Genomic DNA, 27,420 nt, shown 5'->3' with positions numbered 1-27,420 from the left:
ATCACCCTCAGTCTTTTCCTTGTTTTCTCCCTTCATTCCATCCTTGTTGATCAAACTCTTACCCTTCTTTCACCATCTCTTTTCTCTTTCAGTTTTCTTTCTACCTGCCTCCTTTGTTCCCCTCCCCAGGCCTGCTGAGTTTTTCTTTCTTCTCGCCAGTCTTTTCCTCTGCTTCTCTGACCGCTGAAGATGTATGTGTCTAGCAGAGCCGTTGCCACTGCCGGACTCTGAGAGGTGGGGTGGGATGGGATCGGGTGGGAAATGGTTTGATTTAAACAGCAGCAGAGGTGCTCTGTGTGTCCATGGGGAGAAGGTAGCATTAAGGGACCACACCGGACACATCTGCATCTTTCTCTCTGCATTCCTCTCTTCCCAGACTGTCCTTTAGCCTCATCCACTTCCCATCTCTTACCCGTCCCGCCCTCCGCCGCTCCTCTTTTTCGGCGCCTTTCTATCCGTATTTCTCACTCCCTCCCCATTCCCAGACGCCGCCTCCACCGCTCGCGGGGTAGGGCAGGAGTGGGGGGAAAGGGAGAGCGCTGGCGGGGGCGGCGCCCGAGGTGGGGTGGGACTGGGAGGGTTCCCACCCGGAGCCACCCTCCTGGGCATCCCTCTGCGACTCCGGCGGCCTCCACCTGCAGCGGGCCCGAGGGGCGGGGCGAGGGCGGGGCCGGGGCGCCACCCGTGGGAGCGGAGGCGGGAGCCGGAGTGGACCAGGGGTTGCGGCCGCTGCAGTTGTCCTGGCTGGTGCTGGGGCGGCGGAGCGGCGGGAGAGGGGTGGCGAGGCGGAAGACTGGGAGACCCCCTGAAGGACCAGCGAGACTCGGAGACCAGAGACCCGCCCCGGGAGACCTGGGACTCGGGGGGCGAGCGGATTTCCTTGCGCTCTTCCGGAGCGCGCGCGGGGGTCGCCCCATGGCAGGGACTCCGGGCCGCGATCCATGGGGGGCCCCTGGGATTTGTTACCTTCTTGGCTCCCTGCTTGCCGGACTGCTCTTCCCAGGGGCTGTCGCCTTCAATCTGGACGTGATGGGCGCCCTGCGCAAGGAGGGCGAGCCAGGGAGCCTCTTCGGCTTCTCTGTGGCTCTGCATCGCCAGTTGCAGCCCGGACCCCAAAGCTGGTGAGTCACCACACCCGCGCGGAATCCCCGTGCCCGAGCCACAGGTGCCCCCCCGGCCCGCCCCATCTCTCAATCTTCCAACCCCATCAAGACTCAGGCTGCCTACAGATAACCCACACCCCAGCCTGGAGCCTTGCCTGTCTTGGGTCTGAGACCCAGGATCTTGCTTTGGGGATAAGTTGGAGAACAAGGTTCTTGTCTTGGCTGGGAGCGATCTCCTTTCAACTTTCACCCCAGCTTGCATTCTTGTTCCAGTCCCAGTGCTTGTGGCTCCCCTCCTTCTGGAAGCTGAACTCCCTCAGGAAGGGAGATTGAGCATTTGGCCTCTGCTTAGGTCAGGAGGAGAGGGAAAGGACAGAGAGGCTGAAGGTGCCATGGAAGGGATGGAGGGTAGACTCCAGAAATAACTTTCTGCCAGGGCATTTGCCATGGGATGGAAAGAGAGCATCGGGACGCTGGGCTGCCGCTTCTGTGGCTCAGGACCACAGGAAGGCTGGGAGAGGACCTGGGAGGGTCTGGCAGTCTGCACTAGGTGGCTTGGTGATAGAGGGTGGCAGAAAACAGAGCCTCCAAAGTTGTAGCAGCAGCAGCAGTGAGAGAGATCCAGGAAGGATGCTGGCCAGGCTGTTCCCCTTCCTCCTCCTCAGGAAATTTCCAGCTCCAGGAATCTCAGCAGTGGGGAGAGGCAGGGAGAGTGAGGGGCAGAGGACAATTCTGGTTATTTTCTAATCAGTTCGGGACCCGTAGGAGAAAGACACACTTATGGGGCCTGTGACTGTCATGCTTCCTGTACTATTGGCCCCAGCTCCTTATACGATTTTAAAAAGAGAGGCAGGAAGGGGAAGAAAGCGGCCCACCCCTTCCTGCCAGGGGACTTTTCTCTCCTAGGCCAGTGCCTAAGCCACACTAAGTGTCCATTACTGAGATCAGTGCTGTCCACTGGGACTGTCTTCTCCCCACTGCTATTGGCCTGGGGGCAGAGAGTAGGGACGAGAGCTCATTTCTCTTCCCTGCTCAGGGAGGAGGGGCTAGCTCTGATTCTTCTTCTTCCATTATCCCTGTCATCAGGGAGCGGGGTCAAGCGGTCCCCCAAACTTTGGGAGCAATGGAAAGCTACTGACTTCATCTCTTCTTCAGCCTTCTGTCTACTTCCTCCCTCATCTCTGTCTCCCTCCCTCCCCCCTCCCGCCATGTGCTAGAGTTCTAGGACTGGAGGCCTTTTTAGGACATGCTGAGCTCTCTGAGCTATTTCCAGGCAAATTCTAGGTTATTTTTAATAGCTTGGTCTCTTGTCATTTCCCCCTCGTCTCTGATGGTGGCCCCTAAGCCAAATTGGGGGCCTTCCCAGAGGGGCCTGACCCCCTCACCCTGCTCTTGTTCCAGCAGGGGGCGCTCTGCTGTCTCGTGGCCTGTGAGAGGCCAGATACCTCGCTAAGTCCCTGGCTTTGGGGTTGCAGGTCACCTTCCCCAGCACTCGCTGATCGAAAGACCTCACCAATTTTGATGTCTTTCAATCTGGCCCCAGATGAGACTTTGAAGTGTAACCTTCTTTGCTCTGTGGTTTCAGCCTCTTTTATTTCCATCAGCTGTAATACCATCAACTGTACTACCATATAGAGTTGTTGTGAGCATTGAAAGAGTTGTTAACACATGTAAAATGCTGAGAATAGTGCAAGGCCCACAGTGGGTGCTATGAAAGTGTTGGTACCTTTTTTCTTGTATGGTGATCCACAGAGCTGGAGCGTAGCTTTAGTGCCTTACAGGGAGCCTGGATCCAAAGGCTTGGCTGGAGCACCCCCCGGGCTGAGCCAACCTTCCAGGCCAAGCACCCTCCCCACAGGGCCACCCAGATTGAGAGAGTCAGAGTGGGCCGGACTTGGGTTGGAGCCTGGAGTGAATGGGGAATTGAGAAGTGCAGAGGTACTGGGCTACTCCTTCACCTCCACTTAGCCAGGCTCCCAGGGAGTCCTTTGCTCCTAGCTGCCTTTCTCTCTGCAGTGGCTGCATCTGTGGACTGTTCTGTCCAGAGGTCTGGGGTGGCTGGGGATCATGGGATGAAGCCAGGAGGGAGTGTGTGGCTGGGGCAGAGGTGGAGGGACTGGAGAGGCTGTGTGTGGGAACTCTTGTTGCAGGTGGGATGGTCTGGTCTGTTCTCCACCAAGTGTGGGGCTGGGCATAGCTATGCACTCAGCTTCTTTCCTCCATATGGACCCCTCCCCTCCTTTCTACTCCCTACTCATGACCTCCAGGGGAGATGTGAGCATTAAACACGACTGTTAGCTTCTCCTGGTGCTTAGTTATGCGCTGACCAGCTGAGACACTGTGTGTCTCTGTGAGTCTGCATAATGTGTGGGTCCAGCAAACACATATGGACACCTCCTAGGGGGCAAATGCAAAGATGAATGAGGCAGCCCCAGTCCTCCAAGGGCTCTCCATCTCTGTGTTTGGAGGTGGGAGCACCATGGACTTGTCTGAAGGTTGGCCATGCCACCTAGTTTCTTTTTCTGCTTGGGTACCCTCCTCTCCTCATCCCTGTCTTCCTTTTCTGAAGGTGGCCAGTCATTGGGTGGAAAAGGCACAGATATTGGAATTAGGCAGATGTGGGTTTGAATTCCAGCATCCAACTAATGTCTCTGAGTGAGTTTCCTCATCTGAAAGAGAAGCAAAGAATCCTCACATAGGATTGTTGTGCAGGTTAAATGAGATAATGCAGGTAACATGCCTAGCCCGGTGCCCGGCACCTAGTAGAGAGTCATAAACGTTAGTTCCTCATATCCCTGGCATCTAGCCTAGGGCCTGACCCATATTAGGTGCTGAATAAATATCACTTCCTTGTCTCACCAGTGCCTGACACAGGGCTTGGCAGATGATAGGTTCTCAATAAATAGTTGTTAAAGAATGCCCAGTGTATGCTCTCTTCCCTTCCACTCCCCACCCCCCTCTCTCGTGACATTGGCTCTGACATGGGGTGACAGCTGCTAAGAGACGAGGAGGAGTTGTGGGAAGGGAGACTGGCTCTGTGCCCCATCAGAACTGGCACAGTGCCCCACAGATGCCTGTCTGCAATATTGCCCCACACAGTTTTGGGCCTCGCGCCCCAGCGAGGGCGATGGAGGAAAAGAGTGGGGGAGAGAGGCCTTGAGGTTTGTCTTGCTGACGCTTTTGAGTCTCCCTCTGCGAAAAGAAGATCCTTGTAGCCAGCTGGGTGCCAATCACCTCACCTCTCTCTCTGCTTCACTCCTGGCCTGGGGGTCCTCCCCAGGGGACCCAGGCAGCCTCCATTCCCAGCACAGTCCTCCCCTGGGGAAGAAGCCTTGGCTGTGATCATGGAAAATTGTCCTGCCAAGAAAGTTGTAGCTGGGAAAGCGTCTGAGGGGGAGGTAGGAGAGAAGGCTGGGTGGGGGTGGGGCGGGGGGCAGAATGGGGAAAATCATGGACGGGGGAGCAGAAGGAAGGATGGGGAAGGGGATTCAGGATGTATGGGGAGAACGGGGCTAGGATTGGAGACAGAAAGAGAAACTTGCCCCTACCTCCATGCCAGCCGGCGTGACTGATAGAATCCTGGGCTGGCACGGTTACTGGGCGGTGGGTCTTTGATGGATCCCCGATGAGAGGGTGAGGGAGGTGGACCCATATCTAGTCTTTTGCTTGGCCCCGCAAAGCTGGTCCCTGGACCACCTCATGGTGCTGTTACTTTTGCTCCCAGCATTTTTGGCATTTCTTGGAAGGTTTCGACTGAACTGGGGTTGGGGAGGAGGGCAGAGCTTGGGGATGGGGCCAGGGAGTGGGGGGTAGGAAGGGCTGGTCAGGAACAGGTGCTGGGAACAGGCGGTTCTTTCAAACCAGCAGTGCTGGCCAGGCTGCTTGGGTGGCGTGAGCGTGTGTGTGTGTGTGTGTGTGTGTGTGTGTGTGTGTGTGTATCTACTATGTATGTGGTTCTTCATCCAGATAGTATGTGCATGCGTAATGTGATGATTGCACAGCCAAGTGTGTTAATTTGCCCGTATCAGGACATGGGAAAACTGGCTTTTGGCCCTTTGCCTTAGTCCTTCAACACTCTGCCTGGTACCGAGGAGTTGGGCCTGGGCAGCTCTGGGGAGGTGGAGCACTCTGGCCACCAACTCCTGCCCTTGCCCCATCATGCAGGCTGCTGGTGGGCGCTCCCCAGGCTCTGGCCCTGCCTGGGCAGCAGGCGAATCGCACTGGAGGCCTCTTCGCTTGCCCACTGAGCCTGGAAGAGACTGACTGCTACAGAGTGGACATCGACCGGGGAGGTGAGGGCCCTGTGGGGGTGGGGTGGGGGGCACAGGAGGAGGGGAGGGGAGGACTTGGCTTCCTCTTTCCTCCCCTAATTCCCAGTGTCCCGCCTCCAGCTGACGTGCAGAAGGAGAGTAAGGAGAACCAGTGGTTGGGAGTCAGTGTTCGGAGCCAGGGACCTGGGGGCAAGATTGTTGTGAGTACCATATCTTTTTTTTTTTTTTTTTGACTTTTAATATTTACTATTTTTATTGAAAAAGGTCATGAAAATTAATTTTTAAAAAAAGGAAAAACAGTTTGACTCTGTAACAGTAATATAATTGCAATGAGTACCACTTCTTGTCACTTATGCAAGGGTGGTGTGTGTATGTGTGTGTGTGTGTGTATGGTGTGTGCATATGCACAGATGTGCTTACAGAACTCAGGTTGGCAATATGGTATGATGGTCCGCTTCCGAGGACCTCAGAGAGATACAAAAAGGTGTAAGACATGGTCCCTGTCCTTATAAATTTAAAAATGTCTAACCGTTCATCCATCCACTGATTTGTCAAACTCACTGAGAACCTTTTAAACATCAGGCATTGTGCTAGTTACTGAGAGAGGACGTGTAAACTCAGGGAAAAGCCTGGTTCTCAGCTAGCCTCCTGCATAGTTCCAGAGATTCTCATTCTCTCTCTCTGTGTCATCACTAACATGCACAAACAGTAATATAAGTCCCTATGGGGCAGAATATGGTTAATGCTAAGTGAGTGGTATGGTCCCCAGTCCATACAAGTTCAAGGGAGGAGTGGAGAGCAAAGACTCCTGCAGGTGGGGTGATTTGAGCCAGGATTTCCAGAATAAGCAACACTTGGAGTGTGGAGAAGGGAGGGAGTTCTTTGCAGACGAGGTGGCAGCGCTTAGAAGGGTTCAGAGGCAGTACCAAGCCGGGCATGTTGGGGATAGTCCCATCTGGCGGGATCGAGGAGACGTGAGTTCTGGGTGCTGGCTTAGTTGTGCTGTGGGTGAAGAAGTGGGTGCAGAGAGGATAGGGCAGGGGATTATATTATATATCTGCCTTACACTGGGCTGGGGGGCGGTGCCCCAGTGATGCTGGCAGATGTGTCTGTGCGTGTGTGCACGCCTGTATGCACCCGCGCGCGTGCACCTGTGTGCAAGTGAACCAGTGTCTGCCAAATGTCTGCACACGGGCAGCGTGGCTCAAGCAGGGTCCTGGCCCTCACAGTGGAATGAGCCCCTCTCCTTTGCTCCCACAGACCTGTGCGCACCGATACGAGGCGCGGCAGCGTGTGGACCAGATCCTGGAGACGAGGGACGTGATTGGTCGCTGCTTTGTGCTAAGCCAGGACCTGGCCATCCGCGATGAGCTGGATGGCGGGGAGTGGAAGTTCTGTGAGGGACGCCCCCAGGGCCACGAACAATTTGGGTTCTGCCAGCAGGGCACGGCCGCCGCCTTCTCCCCCGACAGCCACTACCTCCTCTTTGGGGCCCCGGGAACCTATAACTGGAAGGGTGAGTGACTCCCTGGGGAGGGGAGAAGGGAACCAAAATGTCCAGTACCTCAGAGAGGGGGTTGGGGGCAGCATGTGGCCAAGCACGCCCACATGTTCACTGCCGTGGAGCCCTGGGGCCCTGCCACGCTTCTCACCACAGCCATGCCAGCACGCACACGAATGGGGCCATCGCCTCTCCTCCGCATGGCTGAGAGTTCCGCAACATGCTGGCATGAGCTCCCACGTGCCCAGCCGGGGCCCGCATGCTCCAACACACCAGCCCACACCTCATCACTCCCATTCCCATCTCCGCACGCTGCCGCTGGCCGGGCTGACACTCGGTGAGTGTGATGCCAAGTCTGGGGGACCCCAGGCAGCTTGGGCCGGGAGGGGGTGGAGATAGGGCTGGAAAGGAGAGGAGGGGCTTCCCTGGGTGCCTGTCTAACTAGCGCCCGGCCTGCGGGTGCTCCTTGCTCCCTGCCCTGGGCACTAACAGGTCTGTCCTTGCAGGCACGGCCAGGGTGGAGCTCTGTGTGCAGGGCTCAGCGGACCTGGCACATCTGGACGACGGGCCCTACGAGGCGGGGGGTGAGAAGGAGCAGGACCCCCGCCTCATCCCGGTCCCTGCCAACAGCTACTTTGGTAGGGACCCCTCCCTGGCCCGGAGCTGCTCTAACCCTCTGCTCCTCTCTTGTCCTCTCTCTCCATGCTCCCATCCTTCCGTCTCTGTCTCTGTCCCTCACTCTGTCTCTGTCTCTGATTCTTATCTCTCTGGTCTGTTTGTCTCTCTCGTATTCTTTCTCCACGTCTTCCTCTTTCTGTTTGCCTCTGTCTCCCCACTCTGTGGCCCCTCCTCTGGATGTCCCTTCCCTGGTGTCTCCCCCGCCCCGCCCCCCGCAGGGTTGCTCTTTGTGACCAACATTGATAGCTCAGACCCTGACCAGCTGGTGTATAAAACTTTGGACCCTGCTGACCGGCTCCCAGGACCAGCCGGAGACTTGGCCCTGAATAGCTACTTAGGTTTGTAAGCTCCCCTCCACGTCCTCCTGGGCCCTGGGGGCTTGGCCTGGCCTCCCCACCTCTCCTGCCCTGCCCCCCAACATGTACCCAGAGAAACACCCACTGGGCCCAGATTACAGACAAGAGCTGAGCCCAGTAACCAGGCCCAAGGAGAAGAGGCCCAGGGGTGAAGCCTCGGGGCTGTGAACGGGGGTCTCCATGGAGGACGATCCAGGTGGGCTGAGGCTGTACTGGGAAGGAAGGAGGCTAGACCTCTGGGGGACTTTCTCTGAGGGATGGATGGTGGGCATGTGCGGAGAAAGGTCCAGCTGTGTTGGTAAGTCCCTCTCCTTTCTCATCCGCATCCTTCCGCAGAAGAGGAGGAAGCGAGGCCTGGGAGAAGCTTGCGTGAATCAAGCTCTTCCCCATTTCCCCCGTTTCCTCCTCTCCCGTCCATGTGAAGTCTTCCTCTTCCTGCCAGGATGGTGGGAGTAGGGGGCAAAGAAGGTGCATTGGATGGGATGGGGGCCTCCTGGGTGTGCAGAGAGGAGAGCAGTTCCAGGGAATCATATGGGGGCGCCCTGGCCCAGCTCCTGCCGGCGCCTCAGCCCCCAGCCCAGCGGCCTGGCCTTCTCAGCCATTGCCTTTCTCCTTCCTCCCCAGTCCCTGAGGCTGACCTCATCGCACTTCTTGTGCCAGACCTTAGTCTCTGGGTGGGGAGGGCTTCCGGGCCTCTGGAGGGGAGGAGGAGTGGTCCAGCTGTGGTGGTGATACCTCAGAGGGCACCTCTACCTTTTAGGGAGGGGCAGGGTGGGAGGACCTGTGACCTACCCTGGCTGGGAGTCTGGTGGGGAGAGCTCACTGGTGAGTCGCCCCCATCCAGGTTTCTCCATCGACTCGGGGAAGAGTCTGGTGCGAGCAGAGGAGCTGAGCTTTGTGGCAGGGGCCCCCCGTGCCAACCACAAGGGTGCTGTGGTCATTCTGCGCAAAGACAGCGCCAGTCGCCTGGTGCCTGAAGTTATGCTGTCCGGGGAGCGCCTGACCTCTGGCTTTGGCTACTCGCTGGCGGTGGCTGATCTTAACAATGACGGGTGAGAGTGGGCTGAGGCGGGTGGAGCCTGGGGGAGGCTGGGTCTAGGAGGGGTAAGGGGCCTCTGGCCTTTCCTCTTGACTCCACTGGCTGTCTCCCTCTCTCCATAGCTGGACAGATCTGGTAGTGGGTGCCCCCTACTACTTTGAGCGCCAAGAAGAACTGGGGGGTGCCGTGTATGTGTACATGAACCAGGGGGGTCACTGGGCTGGGGTCTCCCCTCTCCGGCTCTGCGGCTCTCCTGACTCCATGTTCGGGATCAGTCTGGCTGTCCTGGGGGACCTCAACCAAGATGGCTTCCCAGGTGTGAATGGGGACAGGGAAGGCTGGGGAAGGGGGGGAGGGAGGGGTGAGGGGCAGGGGTGCGGAAGTGCCTCTGAGGTCAAGGGGAAGGTCTTCTGAGGGCTCAGGGAGAGGAGCAACCTGGGCTCCTGTCTGAGCTTTACCATTTACCAGCTTTGTGACCTTGGGCAGGTCCCCTTTCTGAGCAAGTGATACCTGCAGAGAGTAGCTGAAAGGATTAAAAATGACATGTGTAAGGTGCCCAGGACTTAGTAGCCTCTCAATAAAATAGAAAACACAGGGCATGGAACTGAGTGACTGAGGGAAAGTAGGGGCCTGGACCTCATGCCTCCCACCCCCAGCCCCCAGGTCTGATTGCCTTTCTCCCACTCCTGCAGACCTTGCTGTAGGGGCTCCCTTCGACGGGGATGGGAAAGTCTTTATCTACCACGGGAGCAGCCTGGGGGTTGTCGTCAAACCTTCCCAGGTGAGGGGAGTGGTGGGGATGAGGGAATGGGTGTCTGGGGGACCTGGGGGGCACAACAGCAGAGGGCGGGGGAGGCAGAGGCTGGGAGGTGATGGGTGGGGAGGCTGATGGTCTGGTGCCGCAGGTGCTGGAGGGCGAGGCTGTGGGCATTAAGAGCTTTGGCTACTCTCTGTCGGGCGGCCTGGATGTGGATGGGAACCGCTACCCGGACCTGCTGGTGGGCTCCCTGGCCGACACTGCCGTGCTCTTCAGGTGAGCCCTCCCTCTCTGCTGGCTTCCCCCTCCCCAAGGCCGGAGCCGCTCTGCAGTGCCAGATCTGCCGCCTCCCCTCTTTCCCAGCCTCATGTTCTCATGTTTCCTGTGCCCTGGACTCCCCCTTCCCCAGGGCCAGGCCCGTCCTCCACGTCTCCCACGAGGTCTCTATTCTTCCAAGAAACATCGACCTAGAACAGCCCAACTGCGCCAGTGGCCACTCGGTCTGGTGAGGCGGGGTCCGAGGGGAGGGTGGAGGGGAGCCTCCAGGGTCCAGTTCTCCCCTGTCTGCCCAGTTTGGGGCTGGGGAAGGAGTGGGCAGGGTTGGGGTGTGGCCCGGGCCTGTCAGCCTTGCCTTTGTCCCCGCAGCATGGACCTCAGGGTCTGTTTCAGCTACATTGCATCGCCCAGCAGCTACAGCCCCGTTGTGGGTGAGTGAGGCCCCTCCACGCCCGCCCCGTTGGGTGTCAGGGTGGGTCACTCCGGGGTGCAGAGAAGGGCCCATTGGAGCTGCTCTGCAGCTCACCGGCCCCTCCTCTCCCACCTGCCACAGCCCTGGATTACACGTTAGATGGGGACACAGACCGGAGGCTCCGGGGCCAGGTGCCCCGTGTGACCTTCCTGAGCCGTGGCCCAGATGACCCCAAGCACCAGGCCTCAGGCACCGTGTGGCTGAAACACCAGCATGACCGAGTCTGTGGAGACACTATGCTTCAGCTTCAGGTGGACGCTGACCCCTTGGCCTCTGAGGGTCATTGTCATCGCATCTTCTCTTTTCCTGGATTCCTCTCATCTTCTTCCCAAACACACTCACACCTCAGTCTAAGATCTCGACTTTTGGGAAGGCTCCCTTTTGGGCCTCTCTTTTACCTGCTGTTTTCTTGCATCTCCTGTCAAGTTCTATACGCCCTGGAGATGGCCATGGCAGGTTCCATCTTCTCGTCTGGTCCCCGAAGCCCTAAATCCTGGCTGTCCTCCCTTCTCCACCCCAGTTGCTCTCCCCCCGCTAGCCCAGTTCTCCACCTCTCTCCTTCGTCTCCCTGAGCCTCCTTCCGGGTTTCAGGATCTGTCCTAGGTCTGGCTGGGGGCTTTGGGCAGGGCTGGGGTCTGGGGGTTGTTCTTGTATCCACGTCTATCTTTTCCCTTCCCCAGGAGAATGTCAAAGACAAGCTTCGGGCCATCGTGGTGACTCTGTCCTATGGTCTCCAGACCCCTCGGCTCCGGCGACAGGCTCCTGGCCAGGGGCTGCCCCCCGTGGCCCCCATCCTCAATGCCCACCAGCCCAGCACCCAGCGGACAGAGGTGAGCATGCGTTCTGGTTTAGCCCAGGAGAAGAAGCTGGGAGGAACAGGGATCATGACTCCCTCGCCAGTGACATTCATAGCTTGCAAAATTATTTCATGTTACACCACTTGTTCTTCATATCTCTAGATGCTGTAACAGGTGGACCGCAGATGTAAAATGGCCCAAATTATCATGTGTTCCTAGTCAGAGGGGACAGGCAGTCATTCAGGGGCCCAGGGTGGTGGGGGTCTGCCATGTTCAAATGTGGCCTCCAAGGTCCTCAGGTCACCTCTATCCCCATCAGTTGGAGGGGGGCGGGGAGTTCCTTGTATGGTTCTTATGGCCAGTCCAGAAGTGATGCTTTTTACTTCTCTTCACGTTCTAAGTCTGGGACTTAGTTACATGCAAGAAAGGCCGAGGAAATGCGGCCTCGCTGTGGACTAGCCTGCTGGTCTCTACCACGGCATCGTAATACTCCCATCATTTTACTGATGAGGACACAGCTCAGAGTGGTTAGGTGACCAGCTGGGTATCACACAGCTAGGAAGCAGCAGGTCTGCGGGTTGAACTCAGGTTGTTTACTCCTGTGATCCTCTACCCCGCCATATGCCTTGGCGATACATTCACCCCCTGGGAATGACCCCCTCTTCAAATCTCTCCCCAGATCCACTTTCTGAAGCAAGGCTGTGGTGAAGACAAGGTGTGTCAGAGCAATCTGCAGCTGGTCCACGCCCGGTTCTGCGCCCGTGTCAGTGACACGGAGTTTCAGCCTCTGCCCATGTGAGGGGGAGCGAGGGAGCAGGTGGGGTGGGAAGGCAAGAGATCAAGGGACGGAAGGAAGTCCCCTTGGGAGGGCCAGCAGGAGCGGGGGCTGAGCCTGCAGGGAGAGGGTGGAAGGTGGAAGGTGGGGAGGACCTGCTGAGAGCTCAGAAGTTTGCAGGATGAGGGCAGTGAGGGGCCCACAGGGGTTCCTCTGGCAGAGAGTGACAATCCTTCACCATATAAAAAAAATTATACAGTTCACATACATCTCACTGTTAAGTCTTCACAACCCCATGAAGCAGGAAATATTACTAGTCCCACTTTAGAGATGGAGAACGGAGGCCTAGAGAGGTTAAATTACTTGCCCAGGGTCAGTAAGTGCTGGAGCTGGGGCCAGAAACAAAGGTCCCCTGACTCCCAGTCTTGACTCTCTTGAGTCTGAGGCTTGGACTGGTGTGTGCGGAGATTTGGGAGAGCCAGGGTGGGAGGAGAGGTTCAGGGAGTGGGGGCAGGCAGCGTGCACTGGCGGGGGGAGGAGGAAGGGAGGGAGAGGCGGGGGCAGGTGTTCAGGTCTTAGAGTGAGTGGCATCTGACCCCCCAGGGATGTGGATGGGACGACAGCCCTGTTTGCACTGAGTGGGCAGCCAGTCATTGGCCTGGAGCTGAAGGTCACCAATCTGCCTTCGGACCCAGCCCAGCCCCAGGCTGATGGGGATGACGCCCATGAAGCCCAGCTCCTGGTCACCCTCCCTGCCTCTCTGCACTATTCAGGAGTCCGGGCCCTGGACCCTGCGGTGAGGACCCGGGGCAGGGCAGGGATGGGGTCTTGGGGGCTCCAGTAACCCAAGCTGATCTCTCCTTCTGTCCCCACTCCAGGAGAAGCCGCTGTGCCTGTCCAATGAGAACGCCTCCCATGTCGAGTGTGAGCTGGGGAACCCCATGAAGAGAGGTGCCCAGGTCGGCATACCTGCCCTTATCCCTATCCGAGCGGCTCTCTCACCCCTGACCCCTCCTCAAGGCCCTCGCCCTCCCGGACTCTAACCTTGCTCACACTTTGCCTAGGTCACCTTCTACCTCATCCTTAGCACCTCAGGGATCACCATTGAGACCACAGAGCTGGAGGTGGAGCTGCTGTTGGCCACGTAAGGCTGGCGGGGCAGGGTGGGTGAGGGTGGGGGCAGTGGCTTGAAGTCCACCTAGAAAGGGCTCTGCTGTCCTCACCTGGTCCCTTGGGGCGGGGCCTGTGCCCGCCGCCCACACCTGCCCCTGCCACACGCCAGGATCAGCGAGCAGGAGCTGCAGCCGGTCTCTGCCCGAGCCCGTGTCTTCATCGAGCTGCCACTGTCCATCACGGGGTAAGCCCTGTCCAGGTGGGCACCTCCGCCAGAGGGGTGGGCATCGTTAACCCCAAACCCAGGCCTGGGCTCTGCCTCACCTGGCCTGGCCCTCCATCAGGCCCCAGGCCTCCTCAGCCCCTGTTTTGACCCCTCCTCACCAGGGTGGCCATTCCCCAGCAGCTCTTCTTCTCCGGCGTGGTGCGGGGCGAGAGCGCCATGCAGTCTGAGCGAGATGTGGGCAGCAAGGTCAAGTATGAGGTTACGGTAAGTGGCCTGGTGAGGTCCCTCCCTTCTTGGCACAGAGGGGAAGCTGAGACATGTCCCAAGGGCTGTGGCTTTTCTCCCATCTGGCGCCTGGTGGTCCGGCGAGTTCGAGACCTCTCCCAGTTCCTGGGCCTTGGCTGTGTGCAGGTGTTTGTGTTGAGGCCTCAGTTGACCATTTCCTGCTCATTCCTGACTGGACATCCCACCTGCTGGTCTGGGGAGGCCATGAGGGCCCAGGGGCCTCTGCTGGGGGACGGGGACATGGGGGGAGGGCTGATGTCTCTCCCCAGAGCCCTGCCCTTGCTTGGCTGGGGCCTCCCCGCATTTCCCGGTGACAACTCCGGGTTTTCCTGGGTTTGGGGTGGGCAGAGAATGGTGCCTGGATCTCGGATCCTGAGTCTTTGTTGAAGCTATGCTTCCCCGCAGCCCTGTCCCCTCCATCTCTGGGGATTTAGAACCTGTCCTTCGCACTCTCTCGTGCCCACAGGTCTCCAACCAAGGCCAGTCACTCAATACCCTGGGCTCGGCCTTCCTCAACATCATGTGGCCCCACGAGATTGCCAACGGGAAGTGGCTGCTGTACCCCATGCGGGTGGAGCTGGAGGGCGGGCAGGGGCCGGGGCAGAGGGGACTCTGTTCCCCCAGGCCCAACATCCTCCACCTGGTGAGGCTTAGGCGGGGTGGGTGGGGCGGCGGAAGCAGGGTGGGGCGTGGTCAGACTTTGGGAAGGATGCCATGGGGCTGGGGGTCTGTGGCTGGTTGGGGGGCCAGGAGGAGGGTGCTGGGGAGGAGGTGCCACCTGTCCTTGCTGCGTTTGGAGGGACCCTCACTGGGCCCCTCCCCCACCTCAGGATGTGGACAGCAGGGACAGGAGGCGGCGGGAGCTGGGGCAGCCGGAGCCGCAGGAGCCTCATGAGCAGCCGGAGCCCAGCACGTCCTGGTGGCCAGTGTCCTCTGCTGAGAAGAAGAAAAACGTCACCCTGGTGAGGGCGGGACAGATGTGGCCCAGGCAGGATGGGGTGGGGCACGGGGTATGACAGAGGATGGCGGGGAGAGGGGAGGGCAGGGAGCTTCAGGGTGCCGGGTGGCCTGTCAACAACTGTGATGGTCACGGACACCGGGGGCAAGGTGACAGGGCACTTCACATCACACCTGTGAAGCAGCTGCCGCCGCCGCAGCTCCCCTGTGCCCACCAAGTGTTCACTCCAGAGCAGGGCACTTACCATAGCCCGTTGCCCACGCAGTTGATTCTCCCTGCGTTTGTATGAAAGGTCACATTTTATAGGGGGGTGGTTTTAGCCATCTCTGAGATCTGTTTGTTATCCTTTTGAATTCTTTTAGGACAGAAAGTCAATTTGCATAAGGAAACCTGCTTGATTTTCACAATGTCAAAAAACACTTGAAGGTTTTAAAAGTTCTAATAATTAAATCGATAGTATATTTATGTGATTCATTAAGCCTATCCTTTTCGAGCCCTTTTGCCTCCCCGTTTCCTCCTTGTTTCACACGGTTTTGTTCCAGAGGGGGCTCGCTGAGCAGATTAGCGCAGACTCTGTGTACGGTCCCTTTTAGGATGGCGCTGGCAGTGAGAGTGGGGGGGGGGGGCACAGATCGGGGGGGGGTGCTTGGCCTGGTGGCAGAAGGTGAATCCCAGGTGTGGAAAGGATGGGCAATAGAGGCAAAAAGAGGCAAAGAGACCTTGGCAGGGGGAGGGCAGCAGTTGGGCCAGCTCTGGTGGCATCTGTCTGGGAGGAAGTTCCGCTGCCACAGTCCATCCTTCCTGGGGGCCCTCGGCTTCCCTGCCCCCCTGAGAGCATGGTGGAAAGCAAATGAAGGCACCTCAGGGGTGGTATGAGCTTGTGTAACTGCTGTTTCCCTGTTACATGGATAGTCCTGCTTTCTCCAGGTGACTGATTTCTTCTGAAAGGCCACCCTTTTTGATAAGAACTTTGAAATGGATTCTTTTACTTAAAATGACTTTTAGACAAATTGACCAAGGATTCTTGAATTGCTCGAAAGTGGCCATTCTTCTGTATAGGCAGCGTGATGAATAGAACATTAATTTTTAGGCAAATGGGCCATTAGGTAGGATTGGGCCAAATGGATTTAGGGCAGGCTTGGAAGGAGAAGGGCCTAAGTCCCCTGTCCCCCCAGCAGCTCCTGGGGCATCCTCCTCCTTCAGTGAGTTTGGGTTTCGCAAAGGAGTGCAGCTTTGCCCACTCTGGACCTGGGTTCAAGTATCTGCTCCACCTCTTTCCAGCTTTGCTAGCTGTGTGACCTGAGGCAGGTCACCTGGCCTCTTTGAACTTTAATTTCCTAGTTTGAAAAATGGGGATGATAATAATATGCACCTTGCAGGACAGTTGTGAATTTAAGTGAGATAAGTACTTTGCAGATAGATGCTCAATATATGGGACTGTCATTAGGTAACATAAGCATCTACTGGGGAAGATACTCTGCCTGCCGCTGTCAAGAGACCTCCTCCCTGCTCCCCAAGCATTTCAAAGCCAAATAGCCCAGATTTGGGCTAGGCTGCTATTTTGGACCACAGGGTTAGTTTGGGAAGACTTCTTGGAGGAGGGGAGTTTGAAGCCAGGTAAGGAAAATGGGAGAGATATTGAACGAAGAGCCAGGGGAAAATGGGGGCTCATGGAGGGATGGAGGGAAGGCTCTGGGTAGACGGTGTCTGTGTGACCACGTTTGTGAGGGCCCTGGGCAGCTCAGTGGGCTGGGGCCAAGCAGCTCAGAGCCCTGCCTGTCCTGGTCCCCAGGACTGCACCCGGGGCACGGCCAGCTGCGTGGTGTTCAGCTGCCCTCTCTACAGCTTTGACCGTGCAGCTGTGCTGCATGTCTGGGGCCGCCTCTGGAACAGCACCTTCCTGGAGGTGAGAGTCAGGCTGGGGCACTGGGCTGGGCATCCTCTTCCCCAACACCTGCCCTGGGGCTCAGTTCTCCTTCTTCCTCCTTCCTGTCCAAATGCAGCACACTCTCAACCCAAGACAGGCAGAAACACCCTCCGTGTTGGGCACCATTCCCTTTACAAACTTCAGGAGCTGGGGGGAGGTGGGGGCATGGGGGCATTTAGGAGGAGGGTCTCCTTCCTTGCTCCCTTAGGAGTACTCGGCTGTGAAGTCCCTGGAAGTGATTGTCCAAGCCAACATCACCGTGAAGTCCTCCATCAAGAACTTGCTGCTCAGAGATGCCTCCACAGTGGTGAGCTGCCGGGCTGGGGAGGTGGATCAGGGGAAGCTCTTCTGTCCTGTTGCTCCAGCCCTTGTTCCCTTAACCCCTTGCTCCCCAGATCCCAGTGATGGTATACCTGGACCCCGTGGCTGTGGTGGCAGAAGGAGTCCCCTGGTGGGTCATCCTTCTGGCTGTACTGGCCGGGCTGCTGGTGCTGGCGCTGCTGGTGCTGCTCATGTGGAAGGTGAGGCTTGGGGAGGGTGACGCCAGTGGGCGCAGGGCTCCCCTGTCAGGCAGGTGGCCTTTCATGGTGTGGTTCTCTCACCCAGTCTCCCATTTATTCAGCAAATCTGCATTGAGCACTTACCCTGCGTGTACCAGGGTCTCTATCAGGCCCTGGATGTTTCAGAGATAAGTCAGATGTAGATCGTGTTCTCAGGGATTTTATAGTCTAGTTGGGGAGGGGAGTAGTCAAGGACGAGGCAGTGGACTAAGTCAAGAAAGTGCAGTGGGAATTCAGGCGAGGGCAAGCTCGAGAGCTGGTGGCCCTGGAGCTGCGCCTTAGAAGGTGGGGTGGTAGGATCTGGATGTGGGGAGAGGGATGGGTGGGTCTGGGCCTTTCAGAAGGACTATGAGAGGCAAAGTCATGGAGGCAGGGAAGTGGGGTCTGAATTAACTAGAGCATGGCGGGTAAGGCTGGGAAGGAAACTGTGGCCAAGAAAGCCAACCAGTGTGGAGAACTGCCTGCAGGGAACTGTTGCCAGGACTGAACTCGGAACCGCCACATACCAGGCTCTACATGGAACCATTCTCATACACACAGAGTGTAGCCAGAATCACGTGTGCGTCTGGGGCTCCACATTAAAAGCCCGTTCATGCGCGTGTCAGTACAGAGAATCACATCCATCACCAGCGGTCATCCCCTGAACCACATGCCACATCTGGGCTATGTGGAGCCATGCATGCCCTTGGGGCCCTATGGAGAACTGCGCCCCCTCCCCAGGACCAAGCACACCCTCTGGCAAATGTGAGCCATCAGTGGACCCATCCTCCACCTCTTCTGCTCCCTTCCTCCCTTCCGTGCCAGTGTGGCTTCTTCCATCGGAACAGCCAGAGCTCATCTTTCCCCACCAACTATCACCGGGCCCGGCTGGCCGTGCAGCCCTCAGCTGCGGAAGCTGGGGGTCCAGGGACCGTGGGGTAATTGTTGTGTGTGAGCATGTGTGTGCGCGCGTGTGCGCGCGTGTGTGGGTATGTATGTGAGCGTAGGTCGAGCTCCCAGCATTCAGGGGACCAGGAATGTGCAGGGTGTAGAAAGGAGATTGCATGAGGGTGGTGTGAGTTCCAGGAACTGAGGGGAGGTGGTTGTCAGGGTGAGGTCATAAGGGTGAGTGTGCACAGCCTGGGGCATGCACAAGGGTTGGGTGGGCTCCTGGAGTTGTGAGCACGTGGGGAGTGCAGGGAGGTGCCGTGCATGTCTTTTCTGTGGGCATGAGTGTGCAGAGACACACGTGCAAGGAGGTGCCGTGCAGTCCAGCATGTAGGAGTCCTGGGAAGTCCTGAGTGTGAGTGTGCAAGGGGCACATTTCTGTCTTGGTAGGTAAGGGCCAGCATGTTCATGACTTAGGGAGGGGCCAGGCTACCATATTCACAGAGGAGAGGGCCCGCCCTAAGGGCCACGCTGCTCGGTACACAGGGGTTGTGCGTAGGAGGCTTGAGAGGAATCATTCTGGAGTTTGCAGGGCTCTAGGAAGCCATGTTTTTCCTCTGCTCTTGTTTGTGTTCTAGGGGATGCTACTGGGTCTCTTAAAAATCTTGGGGGTGTGGAAACCTTTGGGGTCAGCAGTCCTGATGTTCTACCTTCAACCCCCTCTTTCAGGCACCAAGGGAGATGTCCTTGGTCCTGCACCTCAGGCCCCTCCTGGTCTTTCTCTTGCTGCCCATGAGAACCTGGGGACCCAGCACTGACGGTGGCACCTGTGAGGGCTGCTTACTGCACGAGCTGCTGCCCAGCCAGCCCCTTTCTGCTGCTGTTGGTTCTTTCTGTCCCAGGGACGGTGGAGGCAAGAGGCTGGGCTGTGCTGGGCATCTGCTCCAGGGACCTCAGCCCCGCAGCCTCCTCATGTCTGGCCTGCTGTTCTTCCAGATGGGATTCTTCAAGCGAGCGCGGTACCCCGAAGCCACTGTGCCCCAGTACCACGCGGTGAAGATCCCACGGGAAGACCGGCAGCAGTTCAAGGAGGAGAAGACGGGCACCATCCTGAGGAACAACTGGGGCAGCCCCCGGCGGGAGGGCCCCGATGCTCACCCCATCCTGGCTGGGGATGGGCACCCGGAGCTGGGCTCCGATGGGCAACCTGTGCCAGGCACTGCCTAGCCTCCTCCTTCCCAGCCTGGCCCATGGGTCCCCTGCGCCCCTTCCCCAGAGATGGCTCCTGGGGATGAAGAGGGCAGGCTGGGTTGCTGGTGTCCCATCAGGATTTGGCAGGATCTGTTTCCTCAGGGGCGCAGACCTCTCTCCCCGTGAGGACCACACCCCCCCCCACCCCCAAACCTCCCCTTAGGATGCTGTGAGATGAGAGGGGTAAATCAGGGATGGGTCGTGGGGGAGGGTGAGGAGGGCAGTGGTGTCCTGGTGCAAAAGTGGGGAGAAGGGACCCTAATCCCTCCCTCTCCCATTCACCCTGTATAATGAGACCCCAAGGACCTATCTCCCTGAAAGTGCCTTAAGCCCAGAGGGTGGGGAGGAGGTTATGTCGCTGACTCAGGGGCTCTTCCCTCCCTAGCTTCCCCTCGCCTCTGACCTTAGTTTGCCGCATCAATCAGTGGATTTTGTCTATTTATTAAAAACTATTTGAGGACAAAACCTCTGGCTTCTTTGCTGAGTCCTGCTCCCTCGTGCCCAGGGTCTCCAGAGAGGACTGGTTCTCTCTGCATCCCCACAGCCCAGGACAAAGGTGGTGGCTGGAGGGAGCCCGGGGGGCCTGGCAGGGATACTGGTGACTTTTGTGACCAGGTCCTGGGGGCACGTGGGTGTGGTCTCAGAAGTGGGGGGAACACGGGGAAGGGACGGGGAGCTGTCCTAGGGGTAGTGGGCAAAAATTGGGAGACCCAGTCCAGGAATTTGCAGTTAAGGATATAACAGGGTATAACTGTTTTCTCCCCGTAGTCAGGATGGGAATAGAGCTTTTTCACTGCACAAGGAAGGGTTGAAGTTAGAGGTTCCCCCCGCAGAGGTGGGAGAAGGAGGGGCTTATTTCACTGCCTTTCCCATGATATGGGGCCCAACAGGTAACCACTTGATGGGAGGGGGTTGTCGTTCCATCTGGAGTTCAGAGAACTGGGCATTCTCCAGATCTTTCCAGGTCTCTCTGGTGAGGCAGCAGCCATCCCCAATGTGTTTCCAGGTGGGCTCTAAAACCTGCTGCCACAGGAAGGCCCAGCTTCCACGCGGCTCAGCCACGTGCTCCCAGAAAAAAAACATTCCTCCCTGGGAGAGAAGAGAGAGCGTCACTTACCTGCTCCATTCCGCAACCTTCCTCTACTCTCACCTCCATCCCGCTGACCAAGCCTGGTCAAAACCTCTTGGTGGAGTGGGAGGTGCTGGCCTGCGAGTTTAGGGCGATCATCCTGCTCTGTGACTTTCTCTGCATGCCCTGGCTCTTACCCCCCCAACTCAAAGCGAGTGTGAAGAGCCTCCTGTGACCTAGGGGCGATGACTGGTGAGACATTTTTAAACAATGACCTGAAGGACAGCGTAGCCGAGGGCAGACAGATGGGGAGGTGGAGAACCAGGAGCAGAGATCTCATTGGATACAGAGATGCTCGCTTTGAGCCCTCTCCCGAGACCAAGACGCATGCGTCCCGGACTTCTCAGCCAGCATCCCAGGGAAAGCTTGCACTGGGCTCCTGACTAAGCTGGGTTTCCTCCAGCTCTTCCCTCCTCACTGTACCCTCCCTAGGTGATCTCATGCACCCCTGTGCTTGGAATTTACCAGCTACAAGCTGGTGACTTCCAAATCTAAATCTCCAGGCTACATCTTTTTCTGACCTCCAGATCTGGACTTCCAAGTGCCTCTGGGTTTTCTGCCTGGCCGTCTCCATGGCACCACAGACCTAACAAGCCCAAAACAGGTTTCTCCTATCTTGCAAATGGCACTTCTCTCTACCCTCCCTCACTCCCTCCACCAGTCGCTCACGCCAGAAACCTGGAAATCCTCCTAAACTCCTTTCTGTCCACACCCGGTTCCAAACTTTATGGATTCTACTACCCCTAATACCTCTACTTAGAACACTCTTTTGTTTCCGCCGCTCCCTCCACCCCCTGCTTAATCCCTCAGATCTCAATTTAAACACCACATCCCTAGGTGTCCTTCACCTCTCTTTCCCCCTTTGTTAGGTGGATCACCTGTGTGCTTCCACAGCGCCCTATTCTGCCCCATCCAGGCCCTGGTCATATCTCCTGTTCACCAGCAGGTGGGGGTGGGCGGGTGTCTAATGCACTAGTGCCTGAGATTCCCCATCCTGGGTGCCCTGGACACCGGGGTGCCTGATGCTACGTTTGTTGCCCTGTCCCATACACTTCCCATTCTGCTCACCGGCCTCAGTACTCTCCGAACTTCCTGCAGGACCCTCTTTGGGCTCTGCACCGAGCACAGCACCAAGGTGCTGACCACCACGTCCATGGAGCCATTGGCCAGCTGTCTCATGTCCTCTCCGAAAGCCACCACAAACCGTTCGTATTCAAGATGCCTATTCTTGGCCATACTCTTTGTCAGGAACTTCTCAAAGTGGGGGTTCGGGTCCAGGCAGGTGATCCTGCAGCCAGATGGGTAGAACTGGAAGTTGGCGCCAGTGCCACAGCCCAGCTCCAGCAGGGCCACCTTCCCCGAGGCTCCTGCCAGCCCCTTTATCTGGCTGAAGAGCTCCTGTTTCTTGCCGTCCATCTTGCGGTTGCACTTGATTGTCAGCACGGCCATCAGGTAGGGGAAATAGGTCTTGCACAGGGGCTCCCAGAAGCCCAGCAGAGCCATGAGGTGCAGGGGCAGGGTCAGGAGCAGCACCAGCAGCTGCAGGAGTCGGACCAGGGTGTCCATGGTAGCCTGGCTCTGAGCGGAGCTTCCCCTGGGTGACTGGCCTGTCTCTCTGCTCCGCCGCTGCAGACTCGAGTCTCCTTTCGCCCCGTGATAGGACTTTGTTCCCTGTCTCCTACTTGGCAGTTTCCTCTTTGCCGGGGTGGAGTTGATGTATGAAATCTCTCCAGAGGGCACTGGTCCCAAAAATCCCGTAGGCTCTTCAACCAATTTTATTACGTGGGGGCGAAGAAACAGGTGGTGCCAGTGTGTCCTGAGTTCTGGGGCGCTGTGCCCAGTTGAAGAGGCTGGTGTGTGCTGATCGTCTCAGAGAGACGCGGGAAGGGGGAGGGGAGCTACGTCTCAGATCACAGCTTCATGGGGGCCAAATGCCCGGGCAGAGCGGACTCCTGCGGCATGTCCCGGCCTCATTCTGGGCTCAGGTTCTGCTCAGTTTATGCAAACTGGAAATTCTGGTTGGGTGCCCCTGGAACACCCCCAGGGCTTTGTAAACTGTAACATGCCTCTGCCCCAGATAGAAGCCAAACACAGAGAAGGATGTGTCAACCCCGGGGTGGTGGGGGGGGAGGTCACAAGACTTCTCTGCTGGGCAGCAGCACAGGGGCTGCCCCGGCTCCAGCAGCGCCGTGTGGGAGACACTTTCCTGAGATAGTTCATCCCTGCCTGACTCAGGAATTGTCCCCAGACCTTATCCCTCAGCCCCGCGCTGGCTGGGGCACAGTGGGTTTGACTGGCAGGACAGAGGCAGTGGACTTGGACAGAGCACCCGCCCCAACCAGGAACTTTGTTTAAAGTCGTCCTCCCCCAGAGGCCACCAATGGCCCTGGAAAATGCTCCTCGTGAGACTTGAGGCTATTGGACTTTCCCTCTTGTAGAGTGCCCATGCATAGTGGCCGAAGGAAGTTTTGTTTAGAGAAAAGAAAATCAACATTCATTTTATTGTTGAGTGGTATTCCATTTTATGGGGTTATCATAAATTATTTATCCATCCAGCTGTTGATGGACATTTGGATTGTGTCCAGTTGTTGTCTATTACAAATAGAACTGCTATGAACTTTTATGTCCATGTCTTTGTGTGGATATATGCTTGTATTTCCTGTGTGTAAATACCTGCATGTGGAATGGCTATTTATTCATTTATTTAAAATGTGTAATTATTCTTTTGTTTTGGCGGTATCATTTAATTTTTTTCTTTCTTCTTTTTTGTTTTATCGGTTGTAGTAAAATACACATAACAAAACTTCACCATTTTAAGTGTACAGTTCAGTGGTATTAAATATATTCACACTGTTGTGGACCCATCACCGCCATCCACCCCCATAATTCTTTTTATCTTGTAAAATTGAAACTCTGTATCCATTAAACAGTAACTTTCCATTCTCTCCTCCCCCCACAAGCCCCTGGCAACCACCATTATACTTTCTGTCTTTGTGATTCTATGTGACTGCTCTAAGTACCTCATGTAAGTGAAGTCATACGGTATTTATCTTCCTGTGACTATCTTATTTCACTTAACATAATGTCCTCAAGCTTATCCATGTTGTAGCATATTGAAGAACTTCTTCCTTTTTAAGGCTGAATAATATTTTGTTATATGTATACACCACATTTGCTTATCCATTCATCTATCAATGGACACTTGGGTTTCTTCCATGTTTTAGCTACTGTCAATAATGCTGCTATGGGGGACTTCCCTGGTGGTCCAGTGGTTAAGACTCCGTGCTTCCAATGCAGGGGTTGGGGGTTTGATCCCTGGTTGGGGAACTAAGATCCCACATATGGTGCAGCCAAAAGACAAAAAAAGCAGGTGTACAAATATCCCTTTGGGACCCTCCCTGCTTTCAATTCTTTTAAAGGGTATATACCCAGAAGTGGAATTGCTGATCGTATGATAGTCTATCTTTGAATTTTTGAGGAACCACCATGCTGTTTTCCACAGCAGCTGTACCATTTTATATTCCCACCAACAGTGTTCTGTTTACTCCACATCTTCGCCAACAATTGTTGTTTGCTGGGTTTTGTTTTGTTTTGTTTTTGATGGTAGCCGTCTTAATGGGTTTGAGGGACTATCTCATTGTAGTTTTGATTTGCATTTCCCTAGTGATTAGTGATGTTGAGCATCTTTTCATGTGCTTATTGGCCATTCATATATCTTCTCTGGAGAAATGTCTATTCAGGTCTTTTGCCTATTTTTGAATTGGGTTGTTTGTTTTTGTTGTTGTTGAGTTTTAGGAGTTTTCTATTCTGAATAATAATCTGGTATCATATATGATTTGCAAATGTTTTCCCCCATTCTGTGGGTTGCCTTTTTACTTTGGGGATAGTGTCTTTTGATGTACAAAATTAAAAAAATTTCACAAAGTCCAATTTGTCTATTTTTTCTTTGTTACCTGTGCCTTTGCTGTCTTACCCAAGAAATCATTGCCAAATCCAATGCTGTGAAGTTTTTCCCTGTTTTCTTCTAAGAGGTTTTTTGATTTAGGTTTCACATTTAGGTCCTTAATCCATTTTGAGTTAATCTGTGTGTGTGTGTGTGTGTGTGTGTGTGTGTGTGTGTGTGTGTAGTGTTCGATAAGGGCTTAACTTCATTCTTTTGCATGTGGATATCCAATTTCCCCAGCACCATTTGTTGAAAAGACTTCCATTTCCCCCATTGAGTGGTCTTGGCACCCTTGTCAAAAATCATTTAACCATGTAACTGAGGGTTTATTTTTGGACTCTATTCTATTCTATTGCTCTATATGTCTGTCTTTACTCCAATACCATACTGTTTTTTGTTTTTGGCCACGCAGCATGCGGGATCTTAGTTCCCCGACCAGGGATTGAACCCATGGCCCTTGCAGTGGAAGTGCAGTGTCTTAACCACTGGACCACCAGGGAATTCCCTATCTAATACCATACTGTTTTTTTTTTTAATGTAGATTTATTTATTTATTTGGTTGCACCGGGTCTTAGTTGTAGCAGGCATGCTCCTTAGTTGTGGCTCATGGGCTCCTTAGTTGTGGATTACTGGCTCCTTAGTTGTGGCATGCAAACTCTTAGTTGGGGCATGCATGTAGGATCTAGTTCCCTGACCAGGGATCAAACCCAGGCCCCCTGCATTGGGAGCATGGAGTCTTTTTTTTTTTAAATGATTTGCTTATTTATTTATTTATTTATTTAGTTATTTAATTTTTATGGCTGTGTTGGGTCTTCGTTGCTGCACACGGACTTTCTGTAGTTGTGGCGAGTGGGGGCTACTCTTTGTTGCAGTGTGTGGGCTTCTCATTGCGGTGGCTTCTCTTGTTGTGGAGCACGGGCTCTAGGCACGTGGGCTTCAGTAGTTGGGGCACACAGGCTCAGTAGTTGGGGCTCACGGGCTCTAGAGCACAGGCTCAGTAGTTGTGGCACACGGGCTTAGTTGCTCTGTGGCATGTGGGATCTTCCCGGACCAGGGCTCGAACCCGTGTCCCCTGCATTGGCAGGCGGATTCTTAACCACTGTGCCACCAGGGAAGTCCCACCAATGTGGATACTTTTAAATTAATATTTCTTGCCTAATTGCTCTGGCTAGAACTTCTAATGCTATGTTGAATAGAAGTGGTGAAAGCGGTCATCCTTTTTTTGTTCTTTATCTTCAAGGAGATTTCAGTCTTTTACTATTGAGTATGATGTTTGCTGTGGGCATTTTATTAGGATTGTATTAAATATATTTTAGAGAGAACTGACATGTCTTTTTATCCAAGAGTATGCTATGTCTTCTCAATTATTCACATCTTCTTTTGTCCCCTCAGCAGTATTTCAAAGATATTGAACATTTCTATTGTCTAGTTATTTTACTTTTTTGGTTAATATAAGAGGGAGTCTGTTCTTCATTGTATCTTCTAATTGGTTGCCATTTGCATATATATATCATCTTTTTTGATTTATGTTTGTTCATTTTCCACCTAGTCATCTTACTAAATTCTCTCATTGTTTATAATAATTGTTTCTATTTAATTATTTGGACTTATTGGGTATAAAATGATCTGTGTAAATAATAATAATTTTACTTCTTTCTTTCCATCCTTCCCAATTTTTATACCTTTTATTTCTTTCTCTTGCTTACTTGTTTTCACTTATGCCTTCAGAACAATGTTAAATAGTAGTATGTACACTAAATTCCTTTCCTTGTTCTTGAAATTAATGGGAATACATCTAATGCTTTCCCACAGGTTATACCTATTTTCTCTCAGGCTTTCACCCACCCTTTTATACTATGCTCTATATTGCTGGGATGAAGAGTCTGCAGACTACAATTACCTGGCTCCCGTGCTTGTGGGTTCTGCCAATAGTAAGCATTCGAGGGAGGTCAGACTGTGGGAGGAAGGGAGCATCTTCCTGCTTTCAGCTGGACAGGATGGCTGTTGTGGGCAGAGGTGGTTGTGTAGCAGCAGTGGAGATGGGTGATTCAAGGCTCCATCAGCCTGAGCCAAAGGCTGCACTTTTTCAGCAATTTCAGCTCTGCCCTCTTTGGCAAATGGAGAACATGTTGTGACAATGTCCACAGCAGACACAGCAGGGGTTTGTGGGATCCAGCCCAAGGGTGCTCTCAGCTTATGATCTCTGGGTATCACCCCTTCTTCCTTCCGCTCGTCCAACCTTCCTAACTTCTCCCTTTAAACCAGTTTTCTACCTTACACTGCTTCTGTTTGAAACTGCTAGAGTGAAACTGCCTGACTGTACCTTGGCTAAGGTACCCATTAAGAATGATGTGGGGGACCTCCCTGGTGGCGCAGTGGTTAAGAATCCGCCTGCCAATGCAGGGGACACGGGTTCGAGCCCTGGTCTGGGAAGATCCTACATGCTGTAGAGCAACTAAGCCCGTGCACCACAACTACTGAGCCTGCGCTCTAGAGCCCGCGAGCCACAACTACTAAGCCTGCGTGCCACAACTGCTGAAGCCCACATGCCTAGAGCCTGTGCTCTACAACAAGAGAAGCCACTGCAATGAGAAGCCTGCGCACTGCAATGAAGAGTAGCCTCTGCTCGGTGCAACTAGAGAAAGCCAGCACGCAACAACGAAGACCCAACGCAGCCAAAAATAAATAAATAAAAATTAAAAAAAAAAAAAAGAATGATGTGAACTTTGGGGTTGAGATAAAAATACTTAATTGTGTTAAATAAGTATTGAGATGAATGTTTCATACCAAATCCTCTGTCCTCAAACCTATTATAACCTCTTTTCTACCCTTACTCTTAATTGATGAATTTATCTCATCCTTTATGATAGAAACTATCAGATGTAAACTTCTTTCTTTTCTATCACAAGACCTACAGATTATCTGAATCTTCTCCCATCCTTCCTGCTTTATTATAACGGAGGCTATGTTGTTACTCCTGTCCAGGGTTAATCTCTCTATTTAGGTCTCTATTATAGCCCAACCTTTTTTATTACTCATATAACATAACAATTTTATTGAGATATTGAGATAATTCACAATTCACATACCATAAAATTCGCCCATTTAAATTATGCAATTCAGTGGTTTTAGTATA

The 27,420-nt window shown here is 54.7% G+C and overlaps 2 protein-coding genes across 9 annotated transcripts; one reads left to right on the top strand and one right to left on the bottom strand.

Annotated features, from left to right (window-relative positions):
- Positions 1–690: 690 nt before the first annotated feature.
- Positions 691–19,677, top strand: ITGA7 (integrin subunit alpha 7). Of its 8 annotated transcripts, none has more exons than XM_082350909.1 (27): positions 691–1,121; positions 5,268–5,395; positions 5,495–5,574; positions 6,635–6,890; positions 7,382–7,513; positions 7,772–7,891; positions 8,754–8,961; positions 9,071–9,264; positions 9,641–9,729; positions 9,854–9,981; positions 10,115–10,210; positions 10,351–10,412; positions 10,535–10,704; positions 11,134–11,283; positions 11,930–12,045; positions 12,629–12,821; positions 12,904–12,984; positions 13,090–13,169; positions 13,308–13,382; positions 13,526–13,628; positions 14,116–14,292; positions 14,480–14,611; positions 16,400–16,513; positions 16,743–16,841; positions 16,930–17,055; positions 17,899–18,011; positions 18,691–19,019. In XM_082350909.1, exons 1-27 carry the CDS (start codon positions 916–918, stop codon positions 18,755–18,757), a joined length of 3,495 nt encoding a protein of 1,164 aa, XP_082207035.1. In that variant the 5' UTR covers positions 691–915; the 3' UTR covers positions 18,758–19,019. The 8 variants fall into 8 exon arrangements, with proteins under 8 accessions (XP_082207035.1, XP_082207036.1, XP_082207040.1 ...); XM_082350910.1 differs by having other exon boundaries at positions 692–1,121; positions 18,958–19,019; XM_082350911.1 differs by lacking the exon at positions 17,899–18,011 and having other exon boundaries at positions 840–1,121; positions 18,958–19,677.
- On the bottom strand, positions 19,634–24,220 carry TMT1B (thiol methyltransferase 1B). Its single transcript, XM_082351109.1, has 2 exons — positions 21,410–24,220; positions 19,634–20,301 (listed from the first exon to the last, which is right to left on the bottom strand). The coding sequence occupies exons 1-2, from the start codon at positions 21,905–21,907 to the stop codon at positions 20,065–20,067; spliced, it is 735 nt and encodes a 244-aa protein (XP_082207235.1). The 5' UTR covers positions 21,908–24,220; the 3' UTR covers positions 19,634–20,064.
- Positions 24,221–27,420: the final 3,200 nt, after the last annotated feature.

This window comes from Balaenoptera borealis (assembly GCF_965194805.1).
Source record: "Balaenoptera borealis genome assembly, chromosome: 13".
Classification (NCBI taxonomy): Eukaryota; Metazoa; Chordata; class Mammalia; order Artiodactyla; family Balaenopteridae; genus Balaenoptera; species Balaenoptera borealis.
This window is presented reverse-complemented; position numbering and strand designations above follow the sequence as displayed.